Here is a 15,254-nt window from a genome sequence, read left to right as displayed (position 1 = left end):
TTCCTTCCTTCCCCAGGGGACTGGTGGGGAGGAGCCTCAGCCAATAGAAGGAAGAAAAGTTTGGCTCAGTAGCTCTGCTGTGCGATTGAGAGAGCCTTGAAAAGCAAACCATTATGCAGAAGGAAACAAGATATAGAGAGAAGGAAGCAGATGACAGCCAGTTGCTAGGGGGCCTGATAGAAACCCTCCGGGGGGGCCTGATTTGGCCCCCAAACTGCATGTTTGACACCCCTGCTCTAAGCAGTGAAAACGAACCAGATGAAAAACTAGCCAGAAACCTTGGCAACTTACTACGGTTGGATAATGCAGTTGAAACCAAGTGGAGAAAAAGCGGCTTAAAAAAACCAGCCCCCAGTTTTTACTGCCAGGATTCCTTGCGGGTTGCGACGCTTTGCCTCCCAAATCAGGCCGCCAGCTCAGAGCGAGGCCTTCTGCTCAGCCCTTCAGGCTCTGAGCTCTGCTTCTTCCCTCCTCGGCAGAGTCCACCCAAGCTGAGCGAGCCCGGCCCAGACAGCAGCAAGGAGAACACCGCGGGGGACTCTGGCTCCGAATCTTCTTCACAAGAAGCCACCCCGGAAAAAGGTAAAGGCCAAGAGGTGCCCCCAGGCTCTGGGGCCTTCCTGCTCGCCCATTCGCTGAGCCTGCCAAGCCCTCTGGCTCCTCCTCCTGCTTGCCCAGCAGTTCCCGGAGATGGCCGGGCAGACAACTGGGGGGACAGTCCCAGCGGCTCCCTTTGCCTACTGGTCTGTCAGAAACGCTGAGCTGCGATTGGGTCAGCCTTGCTGGTGGCCCCCTGAAGGCCACACAGGCCGCAGGAATCAAAGGGCAGGTCCTCGACTTGGGGTCCCTTCCCCCAAGGAGCTTGCAAAATTCAGAGCAGGAGGAAGACAACAGTCACGGGAGGGAGGGGGAACAATCGGCATTGATTCCAGTTCAGTTTGGGTTCAGGAGGAGGGCTTGGTCGAAAGGGGGGATTTGTGAGAAAGGGGTTGCTGTCAAGTTGCCAAAGATCAACAATAGTCCATTTGCAAGAATAGCCGTTCAGTGATACATGACAAGTCAAGGCAAGACGGTTCTTGCGAAAACTGGCTTTGGCGGGCATTTGCCCTCTACTTATACCTGTTGTAACAACCGTTACCCGTTCAAACCCAAGGCGCGAGCAAACAGTCCCTCCTCCAGTAGTTGGTCCTAGGCCCCTTGCAGATGCGAACAGAATCAGCCGAAGGCGACCTTGGCCATCCCCAAGACTAGGCAGAGAGAATACTTTGCTTGTTACACAGACACAGGAGCGGCACGAAGCAGAGACAGTGGAAAGTGGAACTGTTGCCAGATAAATGGCAGGAGTCCCTCCTGATAGTTGCCACGCAGGTGTCCTGGGAGGAGGTTCCAGGCGAAGGACCGGCAAGGGAGGGAGTCCTTGAGTCCATCTAGCCCAGCCCCTGCTCTGTGGAGGAAATCCAAGGTGGCGGGAAGGAGGACTGAGGCTTGTGAATCAGGGGGAGGAGCAACAGCTGTGGGCCAGGCTGCCTCCGCACAGGAGGGTGAGGCGGTGCTGCCAGATAAAGAGATACCGCCCACCTTCTCCTTCAGAGAGCCAGCCTTCCCACTCCACTAGCGCTTGTGCCAGTTACAGGACAAACCCAGTGACTCCTCGCTCAGTTTTTCAGCCTCTGGCTCACACGTTTTTGTCTTAGCTCAGTAAAAAATGGCCCCAGAGCCATGGCCGGCGTGTGGGAATAGGCCAAGTAGGCAGCCGTCTAGGGCGCCACCTGACCTAGGTGCGCCGTGAGGCACCCCCCCCTGTCCCAAGCGCAGCGTGTGTGCTCCTCGGAGCCTGCCTTCCCTTGTGGAAAGCAGGCTGCCTGGAGTGCAGATGCTGCCCGGCTGGTTTTGCATTCCCCGGGTCCGTTACAGACCCAGGAAACGCGAAAGCGGAATGCCACCTGCACAGCGTGCTCCTTGGAGCCCGGCAGAGATAAATCAAGCAATTGTAAAAGCTGAAGAAGAGCCAATGACAGTTTCTAAGCATCGGCTCCTGTTGCAGTTGTCTGCCGCCGCTCCTCCTTCCGACTCTGCTTCAGCGGAGCCACGGGGTGGGAGCCGTAGCTCAGTGGCAGAGCCTCTTTCTCGCATGCGCAAGGTCTCGGCCCTGGCACCTCCAGCTCAAAGGATCGAGTCGTATTCTCACAATTTTTATTGCTTAATCTCACAATTTTTTTTAAAAAAAAATTTAAAACGTAAAATAAAAAATCTGTAAATTAAAAATGTAAATAGTTTCAAGTTTCTTCATCTCTCCTACAATTCTCTGGGGTTTTTTGCATTTCTAGGGATGGGGGGGGGGCATTTTTTTGCATTTCTAGTGGGCAGAAATGCCCTGCCCAGAAATGCCCTGCCCAGAGCAAACTGATTTATGTAGGTGCTCACAACTTAGCTCAGTAAAAAATGGCCTATTCCCACACGCCGGCCGTGGCTCTGGGTCCATTTTTTACTGAGCAATGCCAACAGCTTACAAAGTAGGATTTTTACTCACGAGACTCCACAGCTTAGAGGGAGTATAGCTAGAGTATAGAATCCCAGAATCCTTTGCTGCTGGTTTCCATCTTTCCTTCCTTTGGTCTGTGCAGATGGCGGCCGAGGCCTGGCTGATCTGCGTTCCCCGCTCTCTCCCTACGATTCTTTTATCAGCATCTTCATGCATCAGGCTCGGCCCTAGAGAGAGCCGGAAATTTAGGAAGCAAAGCGTTGGCGGGGGAGGGGGCGCTCAGCGTGTGTGAAAATATCATGAATAGCGGCGTGGCGTTCAGGACACCACCACCCCCTGAAATAAACTTGCAAAATTTTGTTCAGCCAATAACATTTCAGAGTCGCTGGCCGAGTCTGCCGCGGCGTACACGAAAGCGACGGCCAGGAAGTGTCTGCTGGAGAAGGTGGAAGTGATCACAGGAGAGGAGGCAGAGAGCAACGTCCTGCAGGTGAGGCTGGCGAAGGAGGGAGGAAGCTCATCCGTGGCAGGTCCAGTCAGCTGCCTACCTTTTCCTCTGTGTTGGGGGAGGGAGGGAGAGGGGTGTCCTCGGAGCTGATCAAAGGGGTCCTGAGCATTGTCCTTCCGTTGCGGTGGGTGCTTGCCTTAGGCAAACGCAATTTTGGGCTGTATCAACAGAAGTCTAGTGTCCAGACCACGTGATGCGATGGTGTCGCTTTACTCTGCTCTGGGAAGATCTCAACCGGAGTATTGTGTGTTCAATTTTGGGCACCACATTTTAAGAAGGATATAGACAAGCTGAAACAGGTCCAGAGGAGGGCGACAAAGATGGTGAGGGGTCTGGAGATCAAGTCCTCTGAGGAAAGGTTGAAGGAGCTGGGCATGTTTAGCCTGGAGAGGAGGAGGCTGAGAGGTGATCTGATCACCATCTTCATATACTTGAAGGGCTGTCCTGTAGAGGATGGTGTGGGATTGTTTTCTGTGGCCCCTGGAGGTAGGACCAGAACCAACGGGTTGAAATTAAATCAGAAGAGTTTCCAGCTCAGCATTAGGAAGAACTTCCTGACCGTTAGAACGGTTCCTCAGTGGAACAGGCTTCCTCCTCGGGAGGTGGTGGGCTCTCCTTCCTTGGAGGTTTTTAAAAAGAGGCTAGAAGGCCATCTGACAGCAATGAAGATCCTGTGAATTGAGGGGGAGGTGTTTGTGAGTTTCCTGCATTGTTCAGGGGGTTGGACTAGATGACCCTGGGGATCCCTTCCAACTCTTCTATGATTCTAACAGCCTTCCTCCTTGGTGGGGGCGGGCTCTCCTTTGGAGATTTTTCAACAGAGGCTGGATGGCCACCTGACAGCAATGATGATCCTGTGAATTTTGGGGGAAGTGTTTTTGAGTTTCCTGCATTGTGCAGGGGGTTGAACTAGATGACCCTAGAGGTCCCTTCCAACTCTTTGATTCTATGAATTCAAGTGCAAAAGCGTGGCAAAGCGAAGCAAAAGCAGCTTTTGACGGGACCCCCTCCCACTCCAATTCTTAAGAGCCCAGGTGTCTAATCTGTGCTTCATTAGTGTCTGAGCTTGAGGTCGGTGGAAACAGCTTGAATAATAAGTTCCCCAGATAAGCATGCAGGGAGAAGAGCTAAGCAGGAATGCATGCAAGCAAAATGGCAAAGTTACATTACAGAAAGCATGGCAAGAGGAATACAGAAGGGATGACTCTTGGCAGTGACCCCGTGGGCTCTCCAGCAGGCTGAGCCGTGGGTCCTTCTCGCCTCCTCTCCTCCGTGAAGTGCCTCCACGTGGGAGCTCCTCTTTCTGTTGCAGATCCAGTGCAAGCTGTTCGTCTTCGACAAGTCCTCCCAGTCCTGGGTGGAAAGGGGCCGAGGGCTCCTGAGGCTGAACGACATGGCATCCACCGACGACGGGACCCTGCAGTCACGCCTGGGTAAGAGAGCAGGAGGGAGGGAGGAGCCCAGGCTGTGGGGGAAAGCTGGCCTTGGCGGCCAGACTGGGTCCAGGAGGCATCCATCTGGGGGGGTTTCCAGTTGCTGCAGCGGAGCAGCCTGGAGAGGAATTCCCAGCTAGCTGCAGCCAGAAAGTCCCCCCCTCGCAGTGGTTAGCTCCCAGCTTTCTTTCCTTGGCCAGCCTGCCCACACACAGCCTCAACTCCAGCTGGAGCCTGGTCCACGGCCAGGTACCTCCTTCCAGCACAGAGAGACTTCCCTTGACCCGAGAGGCTCTCCACCTCAGGAGAAGGAAGGCTCCCTCTGCTGGGTTCTCTCTCACCCAGCAGCCCTTCTCGATCCCTGGGGGAAGTTGACAGGCAGTACCCTACCCTGTTCTCTGGTGTTCCGGGCAGACCCTCCCTGAGAGCTGCGTGGCTGGAGGCGATGTTCCTCTCCAGGGCCAGGGCCTGAGGAATACACTTGCAGGACGTGAAGAGTAGAGAGGACGGCCTGCTCGTCCGGCATCCTCCCGGGATCTCTGTGTGCAGAGAGCCCCCCCGTGCTGTGGGTTCCTGGAAGGCCCCTGCAAGAAGAGGACTGGGTCTCAGCACTCAGCCTTGGAGTTCTCACAGGCGAGGTGGGGTGGGGGCCGTGTCTTGGGCACTGCCGGGGGTCTGCCAGGGCTTTGCTCGCTCAGCCGGCTCTGTTCTCATCCCCCGCCCAGTCATGAGAACCCAGGGCAGCTTGCGACTCATCCTGAACACCAAGCTTTGGGCCCAGATGCAAATTGACAAGGCCAGCGAGAAGAGCATCCGGATCACAGCCATGGACACGGAAGACCAGGGGGTCAAAGTCTTTCTCATCTCGGTAAGATGGTGGGGTCTGGCAGCTTCTCGCCTTTACGCCCCCTCCTGACCGAGCGTGTCATTTGCTTCTTTGTCCGCTTAATATTTTATTAATTTTTGAAATAAGTTAATATCAATATTAATATTCATAGGCAACTAATCTTATTAAATCAGGTTATAAACAAGCACAAATACTTACACGCATGTAATAAAATAGCAAGTAAGGGATTTAAGTTATATAGATGTATCTAGACACGTAGACCCATTTTCTATTCAAGGCAAGAGGTCAAGATGGATACAAATTTAAAATTAAGGCAATAATTTCTGTATCGAGGTACAGTCGATATTAATTACGCATTGATATGGATTCTTCGCTGTCTAAATATTGTCTATACAATTTAAAATGTTATCCCAAAAATTGCTATCAGGTAATTACTATTAGGTGTGATCTACGACTAGCACAGTAAAAGAAAATGAAGGTAGAAGAAGAGAGAAAAGAAAGAAAAAGTATTAAAAGAAAAAAAGAAACAATGCTTCTTCACCGGAGATAGGTTTTTGTCTTTTCTGTACTCCCATCTGCTCTGCTCAGCCGTACAGATAACTTGCTTATTGTTTAAAGTATTGTTTATTTCGGTGATTTTACTCAATACTGTATTATCTACACATCGAAACTGTGATTTTTTTCACATACCCCCCCCCCTCCCTTTTAAAGGCTACCTACGTTCTGTCGCATCACCTTGGCTTGGTGTCTGATCTCAAAGGATTTATTTCCAGCACAGAAAGCCTTCCCTTGACCCGAGAGGCTCTCCGCCTCAGGAGAAGGAAGGCGCCCTCTGCGAGGTTCTTTCTCATCAAGCAGCCCATCCCAATCCCTGGGGGAAGCGGGCAGGCAGTACCCTGCCCTGTTCTCTGGTGTTCAGGGCAGACCCTCCCTGAACGTGGAGGTGGCCCCCCCCAGTGAACAGCTGCTTACAGCTTCCCCTTTTCTAGAAGTTCATGCCGTGCCCCCCCCCTTTTAAATAATACAATATTGAGAAGAAAATCACGGAAATAAACAATACTTTAAACGATAAGCGAGTCATCTTAATTTGATTTATACGAACACCTTCTCCCGCTGCCGCAAAGGTCTCGATTTGGCAGGTTCTCTCATCCTCTCCTGTGATCTTTTTTCTGTGGAATTACTGTCTTTTTTCTACTGGTTTGGAATCTTCAGCGACCGCCAGTAGAACACTGGGAATTTCCACAGGACTACGGAAGCGATCCGTCAAGGACTATTTAAAAGCTGCACGTGGTGCCTACAGTGAGAGAAGGTGTTCATATAAATCAAATTAAGATAACTTGCTTATCGTTTAAAGTATTGTTTATCTCGGTGATTTTTCTCAATATTGTATTATCCGCACATCAAAACCGTGATTGTTTCACTTGCGCGCCCCCCCCCCCCCCTTTTAAAGGCTACCTTGAGCTCCGGAACGTTCTGTCGCATCACCTTGGCTTGGTGTCTGATCCCAAATTATTTATTTTAGGCAATTTATAGTCCGTCTTTTCCCAAGTATGGGCCACAACATTCTAAAAACGGTAGAAAAACAGTTAAAACCAGAGCGATGTGGAGAATACGGTCTGACAGATCATAACAAATTATAAATAGCGGCTCAGTTGGGCACATATTATATGAACCGAAAATGGTGAATAAAATAAATTGCTATTACAGCAGAGGTGGATCGCCACACAGGACCAGCCAGTGGAGTAGGACACCCGCTGCCTCAACCAAAGGCCTGGTGGAATAGCTCCGTTTTACAGGCCCTGCGGAAAGATAACAATTCGGTGAGGGCCCGGATCTCTAGAGGGAGCTGATTTCACCAGGCTGGGGCCAAGGCCGAAAAGGCCCTGGTTGAGGCAAGACCGACATCCTTCGCTCCAGGGATGGTCAGGAGATGTTGCGTACTGGATCGTAGTGATCTCCGGGGCACGTATGGGGAGAGGCGGTCCCATAGATCAAACAGGTTTTTGCTTTTGGAACCGCAGGCGAGTTCTAAAGACACGGGACAGCTCTACGCTGCCTTACACCACCGGATCCTGGCCTTGCGGAGCCGCGTGGAGCAGGAGCAAGAGGCCAAGAACTCCACCCCGCAGCCGGAGGTGACCCAGTCCAACGAGGAAGACAGTGACGACGACGACGGCCTGGCCCCTTCAGGATCACCTGGAAGCGGTGAGCAGGCCTCTGGGAAGACCCCCTATGCTTCGAGACAGGGGATGTTTCCGGAAGGTGGGAAGCCGTAAGGCAAGGAGGTTCTTCCCCACCGCCCCCAAAAAGAGACATAGAAACTTGGGGGGGAAAGTGCGGCGCTTCCCTTCCAAGCATTAACTTTAATTGTGCTGCTTTAGCCGCATACCCAGCACCCAGCTTGCTGGGAGGAAAGCATGGAGGACCGGGGAAGGCAATGGCAAACCACCCCGTAAAAAAGTCTGCCGTGAAAACGTTGTGAAAGCAACGTCACCCCAGAGTCGGAAACGGCTGGTGCTTGCGCAGGGGGACGACCTTGACCTTTTTTAAGTGGCTGACATCATTCTCCTTTCCTCCATTTCATCCTCACGGCAACCCGGTGAGGTAGGTGAGTGGAGAGTGTTTGACTAGCCCAAGGTTATCCAGCAAGCTTATCTGGCACAAGTGGGGATTTGAACCTGGGTCTCCCAGACAAGAGCCCCATGGCGCAGAGCGTTAAAGCCGCAGTACTGCCGTCCTAAGCTCTGCTCACAACCTGAGTTCGATCCCCGGCGGAAGCTGGGTTTTCAGGTAGCCGGCTCCAGGTTGACTCAGCCTTCCAACCTTCTGAGGTCGGTCCAATGAGTCCCCAGCTTGCTGGGGGGGGAAGCGTAGAGGACCGGGGAAGGCAGTGGGAAACCACCCCGTAAAAAGTCTGCCGTGAAAACGTTGTGAAAGCGACGTCACTCCAGAGTCGGAAACGGCTGGTGCTTGCACAGGGGACGACCTTTACCTTTTTTTAGCTGCATTAAAAGCATCATTTAGCAACCAGATGTGCTCTGGACAATTAAAAGTCCCTCTTGCCTTTATGCCCACCCCCCCCACAGGCCCGTAGCCAGGAAATTTTGAGTGGAGGGGCCCGGGAGCTAAAAGATTTGATATTTGTCGGGGGGGGGGGGGCTTGATTGCTTCTTCCCTCCAGCAGCCAGCCCGCCTGGCCCCACTCTCTCTTGCACACTCTCTCTGGCTGTTGCTCTCTCGCTCTCCTACTTGCTGTCTCTCTGCCGCGCTCTCACTGTCCCCCGTCTCTCTCACGCTGTCGGTCTCTTTCGCTGCTCCCCTCTCTCTCTGCTGTTCTCCCGCACGCACGCTCGCTCTCTCATTGGTCCAGGTGGCCCTCCAACAGAAGAGCCCTCTATAGGGAAGGGGGGTTAATAGAATGGCCTGGCCCCCTGGGCTCCCCTATAGCTACTGGCCTGACCCCCCCCCCCCCACAAGGTGCTGTTGCCTCACTTTCTCCTCCTGCCCCATTTGGGGAGAGCAGCAGCCTTTCCCGCCTGGTTCTTTCTGGGACGAATAAACCAGCACTGAAGCTGGGGGAAAGGGGTGGAGCGTGATCCAGGCAGACTCTGCTGCCTGGGGCTCTCGTGGCCCTCCCCAAAGTCTCTTGAGTAACCTTAGTCATAGGAGAAGAGGACAAGTCCTGTTCTGGACTAAGAATTGGCTAAATACTAGGAGCAGGACAGGAATCAGTGGGCAGTTCTTGCTATGCAGGGAAGGGAGCGGTGGGGTTCCTTCGAAGGGTCAGTGTGTTTTGTTTGCTCACGAACCATTCGGAATGGGGCGAGAGAAGAAGATGATGATATTGGACTTATATCCCGCCCTCCACTCCGAAGAGTCTCAGAGCGGCTCACAATCTCCTTTCCCTTCCCCCCCCACAACAGACACCCTGTGAGGTAGATGAAGATATTGGATTTATATCCCGCCCTCCACTCCGAAGAGTCTCAGAGCGGCTCACAATCTCCTTTCCCTTCCCCCCCCCACAACAGACACCCTGTGAGGTAGATGAAGATATTGGATTTATATCCCGCCCTCCACTCCAAAGAGTCTCAGAGCGGCTCACAATCTCCTTTCCCTTCCTCTCCCACAACAGACACCCTGTGAGGTAGATGAAGATACTGGATTTATATCCCACCCTCCACTCCGAAGAGTCTCAGAGCGACTCACAATCTCCTTTACCTTCCTCCCCCACAACAGACACCCTGTGAGGTAGATGAAGATATTGGATTTATATCCCGCCCTCCACTCCGAAGAGTCTCAGAGTGGCTCACAATCTCCTTTCCCTTCCTCCCCCACAATAGACACCCTGTGAGGTAGATGAAGATATTGGATTTATATCCCGCCCTCCACTCCGAAGAGTCTCAGAGCGACTCACAATCTCCTTTACCTTCCTCCCCCACAACAGACACCCTGTGAGATAGATGAAGATATTGGATTTATATCCCGCCCTCCACTCCGAAGAGTCTCAGAGCAGCTCACAATCTCCTTTCCCTTCCTCCCCCACAACAGACACCCTGTGAGGTAGATGAAGATATTGGATTTATATCCCGCCCTCCACTCCGAAGAGTCTCAGAGCGGCTCACAATCTCCTTTCCCTTCCTCCCCCACAATAGACACCCTGTGAGGTAGATGAAGATATTGGATTTATATCCCGCCCTCCACTCCGAAGAGTCTCAGAGCAGCTCACAATCTCCTTTCCCTTCCTCCCCCACAACAGACACCCTGTGAGGTAGATGAAGATATTGGATTTATATCCCGCCCTCCACTCCGAAGAGTCTCAGAGCGGCTCACAATCTCCTTTCCCTTCCTCCCCCACAACAGACACCCTGTGAGGTAGATGAAGATATTGGATTTATATCCCGCCCTCCACTCCGAAGAGTCTCAGAGCGGCTCACAATCTCCTTTCCCTTCCTCCCCCACAACAGACACCCTGTGAGGTAGATGAAGATATTGGATTTATATCCCGCCCTCCACTCCGAAGAGTCTCAGAGCGGCTCACAATCTCCTTTCCCTTCCTCCCCCACAACAGACACCCTGTGAGGTAGATGAAGATATTGGATTTATATCTCGCCCTCCACTCCGAAGAGTCTCAGAGCGGCTCACAATCTCCTTTCCCTTCCTCCCCCACAACAGACACCCTGTGAGGTAGATGAAGATATTGGATTTATATCCCGCCCTCCACTCCGAAGAGTCTCAGAGCAGCTCACAATCTCCTTTCCCTTCCTCCCCCACAACAGACACCCTGTGAGGTAGATGAAGATATTGGATTTATATCCCGCCCTCCACTCCGAAGAGTCTCAGAGCGGCTCACAATCTCCTTTCCCTTCCTCCCCCACAACAGACACCCTGTGAGGTAGATGAAGATATTGGATTTATATCCCGCCCTCCACTCCGAAGAGTCTCAGAGCGGCTCACAATCTCCTTTCCCTTCCTCCCCCACAACAGACACCCTGTGAGGTAGATGAAGATATTGGATTTATATCCCGCCCTCCACTCCGAAGAGTCTCAGAGCGGCTCACAATCTCCTTTCCCTTCCTCCCCCACAACAGACACCCTGTGAGGTAGATGAAGATATTGGATTTATATCTCGCCCTCCACTCCGAAGAGTCTCAGAGCGGCTCACAATCTCCTTTCCCTTCCTCCCCCACAACAGACACCCTGTGAGGTAGATGAAGATATTGGATTTATATCCCGCCCTCCACTCCGAAGAGTCTCAGAGCGGCTCACAATCTCCTTTCCCTTCCTCCCCCACAACAGACACCCTGTGAGGTAGATGAAGATATTGGATTTATATCTCGCCCTCCACTCCGAAGAGTCTCAGAGCGGCTCACAATCTCCTTTCCCTTCCTCCCCCACAACAGACACCCTGTGAGGTAGATGAAGATATTGGATTTATATCCCGCCCTCCACTCCGAAGAGTCTCAGAGCAGCTCACAATCTCCTTTCCCTTCCTCCCCCACAACAGACACCCTGTGAGGTAGATGAAGATATTGGATTTATATCCCGCCCTCCACTCCGAAGAGTCTCAGAGCGGCTCACAATCTCCTTTCCCTTCCTCCCCCACAACAGACACCCTGTGAGGTAGATGAAGATATTGGATTTATATCCCGCCCTCCACTCCGAAGAGTCTCAGAGCGGCTCACAATCTCCTTTCCCTTCCTCCCCCACAACAGACACCCTGTGAGGTAGATGAAGATATTGGATTTATATCCCGCCCTCCACTCCGAAGAGTCTCAGAGCGGCTCACAATCTCCTTTCCCTTCCTCCCCCACAACAGACACCCTGTGAGGTAGATGAAGATATTGGATTTATATCTCGCCCTCCACTCCGAAGAGTCTCAGAGCGGCTCACAATCTCCTTTCCCTTCCTCCCCCACAACAGACACCCTGTGAGGTAGATGAAGATATTGGATTTATATCCCGCCCTCCACTCCGAAGAGTCTCAGAGCGGCTCACAATCTCCTTTCCCTTCCTCCCCCACAACAGACACCCTGTGAGGTAGATGAAGATATTGGATTTATATCCCGCCCTCCACTCCGAAGAGTCTCAGAGCGGCTCACAATCTCCTTTCCCTTCCTCCCCCACAACAGACACCCTGTGAGGTAGATGAAGATATTGGATTTATATCCTGCCCTCCACTCCGAAGTGTCTCAGAGCGGCTCACAATCTCCTTTACCTTCCTCCCCCACAACAGACACCCTGTGAGATAGATGAAGATATTGGATTTATATCCCGCCCTCCACTCCGAAGAGTCTCAGAGCAGCTCACAATCTCCTTTCCCTTCCTCCCCCACAACAGACACCCTGTGAGGTAGATGAAGATATTGGATTTATATCCCGCCCTCCACTCCGAAGAGTCTCAGAGCGGCTCACAATCTCCTTTCCCTTCCTCCCCCACAATAGACACCCTGTGAGGTAGATGAAGATATTGGATTTATATCCCGCCCTCCACTCCGAAGAGTCTCAGAGCAGCTCACAATCTCCTTTCCCTTCCTCCCCCACAACAGACACCCTGTGAGGTAGATGAAGATATTGGATTTATATCCTGCCCTCCACTCCGAAGAGTCTCAGAGCGGCTCACAATCTCCTTTCCCTTCCTCCCCCACAACAGACACCCTGTGAGGTAGATGAAGATATTGGATTTATATCCTGCCCTCCACTCCGAAGAGTCTCAGAGCGGCTCACAATCTCCTTTCCCTTCCTCCCCCACAACAGACACCCTGTGAGGTAGATGAAGATATTGGATTTATATCCTGCCCTCCACTCCGAAGAGTCTCAGAGCGGCTCACAATCTCCTTTCCCTTCCTCCCCCACAACAGACACCCTGTGAGGTAGATGAAGATATTGGATTTATATCCTGCCCTCCACTCCGAAGAGTCTCAGAGCGGCTCACAATCTCCTTTCCCTTCCTCCCCCACAACAGACACCCTGTGAGGTGGGTGGGGCTGGAGAGGGCTCTCACAGCAGCTGCCCTTTCAAGGACAACCTCTGCCAGAGCTATGGCTGACCCACGGCCATTCCAGCAGGTGCAAGTGGAGGAGTGGGGAATCAAACCCGGTTCTCTCAGATAAGAGTCCGCGCACTTAACCACTACACCAAACTGGCTCTCCACAGAGCAGTGGCCTGCAAGCGGCAGCAAGACTGTTCAGGCTGCTCACCAAAGCTGATTGACGAGGTGCAGAACTGTGTGAACGGGCAATCCCATGGCAAACGAAGTTCAGTGTTGGCGAGGGTAAGGTGGTGCTCCCTCGAACAAGAAAGCCCAACAGCTCATGGCTGAAACCAACACTGAAAGAGACCTCGGGGTCACAGTGGAAAGCTTTAACGAAAATGTCAACCCAGTGGGTGGCAGCAGTTTGGTGCAGTGGTTAAGTGTGCGGACTCTTTATCTGGGAGAACCGGGTTTGATTCCCCACTCCTCCACTGGCAGCTGCTGGAATGGCCTTGGGTCAGCCATGGCTCTGGCAGAGTTGTCCTTGAAAGGGCAGCTTCTGGAGAGCTCTCTCAGCCCCACTTGCCTCACAGGGTGTCTGTTGTGGGGAAGGAAGGTGAAGGAGATTGTAGGCCGCTCTGAGACTCTGTCTTTGAAAGGGCAGCTTCTGGGAGAGCTCTCTCAGCCCCACTCGCTTCACAGGGTGTCTGTTGTGGGGAAGGAAGGTGAAGGTGATTGTAGGCCGCTCTGAGACTCTCCTTGAAAGGGCAGCTTCTGGGGAGAGCTCGCTCAGCCCCACCCACCTCACAGGGTGTCTGTTGTGGGGGGAGAAGATATAGGAGGTTGTAGGCTGCTCTGAGTCTCTGATTCAGAGAGAAGGGCGGGGTATAAATCTGCTGTCGTCGTCGTCTTCTTCTGTGCACTACTTGATCGTATTTTCTGATCAAAATTTTGTTTGTTGTCAGCGTTGAAACGGCTTTGTGTAGCAGAACAGAAGTATTTTCACCAGGAGCCAGCTTCTGTGGCCTGGAGTCAGTCAGGGTGTGTGTGTGAGAAAGAGCGAGGGGGGCGGGGGAGAGGAAAAGAGACGCACCGCACCTTACACAGCGTCGCGAAGGTCCTTTTGCCAAGCCGGAGGCGACTCACAAGCTCCCTTGTGTCCCTGCAGGCCCCCCCAACGAAGGCGACGGACAAACCGGCGGGAGCACATAGCGGCCCTGGAGCCCCTCCCCCACCTGGCCAGAGCCGTGGCAGCCGAGACCTCCCCTCCGGGTGGAACGGAACGTCCTGTCCCAGGCCAGCAACCGAAACTCTGCATCCCTGTTCTGGTTTTTTTTTTTGTTTTGTTTTTTTGTGTTGGATTTTTTTGGGGAGCTGGATTGGTCGATTCCGTATTAAAAAGAGAAAAAAAAAAAACAGCAGACTTTGGACAAAATTCGCTGGATGTGGTTTGGGGACACCAATGCTCATCATATTGATGAGTGGGAAGAAATACCCTCTCCCCACCCTGCACTTGCTTTTCCTTGGTTAAGGCGTCGTGTGACTCGCCGCCTGTCTGCGAGATCTTCGGGCTCTCCTCCCCACCACGGACCCTCCCAGCTCTCCCACCCACCCACCCACCCGGGTCCCGCCTCTCCCGCCCCCAGCTCTCCTTTGGATTGCAAACCGCAAGACGCTGCGTTGCCCTCGTCTCTCTCGACTTCCAGCTCCAAGGGATTTTGCCCTCGCCTCACCGGCTGCATTCTGTGTTTTGATTGCCCACCCCCCACCCCGACACACAGATGACAAACAAGACCTGGACAGCCGTTTTCCTGAGCTTGGAAGAGACTTTCGACCTGGGGGGGGGGAGGGAAGGGGAGCGCTAACAGCCCCTTCCTTTCTCTTGTTATTATTTGGGACTTCTATTGTGACGAGACCTTTTTTATTTTAGTTTTTGTATAAGATACCCTAGTGTGATGAGCAAGTGAGCACCCTTCTGTTTTGTACTGTTCTTTTCTGTTACTATTTAAGGGAGAGCCAAGCCACTCTAGGTGTGTGTGTGTTCCCATACGCACGCACACGCACACATACACAAAAAAGCAGGGGTTGCTGTACCAGGCTGTGTGTCGTTCCCGCCTCGTAACCTCCCAGTGTTGCCACGGTGCTTAATGGGCTGAATCGGACCCAGCTCTCTTGCCTTTTTCCAGAAGCCAGACACTACTTTGCTGCGGCAAGGCCAGCTCAGCTGCTGAGGAAGATCGACGCCCCCTTCTCGCACTACGCGCCCCTGTGCTCAATCAGGGGCCTCAACGGGAGAGGGGGCTCCAAGGCCCTGCTCCGTCTTTCTGCCGTCCTCGTTTCCAGAAGCTGTTGGCCTCCTGTTACAGGCTTTGTCTCGGCTGCCCGAATAAGGGGCACAGTGCGGGCGGGCGTCTTTTAGGCAAAGCCCGCCCCCCCCCCCGAGCCCCACATTTGCAGCAGGCACTCCCCCCACCCATTACCAGCTGATGCAGGGCGTCTTCAATCCCCGGGGTGG

General features: G+C 52.9%; 1 protein-coding gene across 5 annotated transcripts in view; it reads left to right on the top strand.

Annotated features, from left to right (window-relative positions):
- The window catches only part of RANBP3 (RAN binding protein 3), a 63,473-nt gene extending 48,767 nt beyond the window's left edge, over nt 1-14,706 (top strand). For all 5 annotated transcript variants that reach the window (XM_060232751.1, XM_060232755.1, XM_060232754.1 and 2 more), the window contains 6 exons: nt 480-582; nt 2,848-2,972; nt 4,303-4,423; nt 5,149-5,291; nt 7,292-7,475; nt 13,908-14,706. In XM_060232751.1, coding sequence (XP_060088734.1) covers nt 480-582; nt 2,848-2,972; nt 4,303-4,423; nt 5,149-5,291; nt 7,292-7,475; nt 13,908-13,951 — 720 coding nt within the window. In that variant the 3' untranslated portion in view covers nt 13,952-14,706. The remainder of the gene's footprint in view (nt 1-479; nt 583-2,847; nt 2,973-4,302; nt 4,424-5,148; nt 5,292-7,291; nt 7,476-13,907) is intronic.
- Nucleotides 14,707-15,254: the final 548 nt, after the last annotated feature.

The sequence above is a fragment of the Heteronotia binoei genome, chromosome 2 (assembly GCF_032191835.1).
Source record: "Heteronotia binoei isolate CCM8104 ecotype False Entrance Well chromosome 2, APGP_CSIRO_Hbin_v1, whole genome shotgun sequence".
NCBI lineage: Eukaryota > Metazoa > Chordata > Lepidosauria > Squamata > Gekkonidae > Heteronotia > Heteronotia binoei.
The sequence above is the reverse complement of the archived record's forward strand: the minus strand, read 5'-3'. Positions and strand labels throughout refer to the sequence as shown.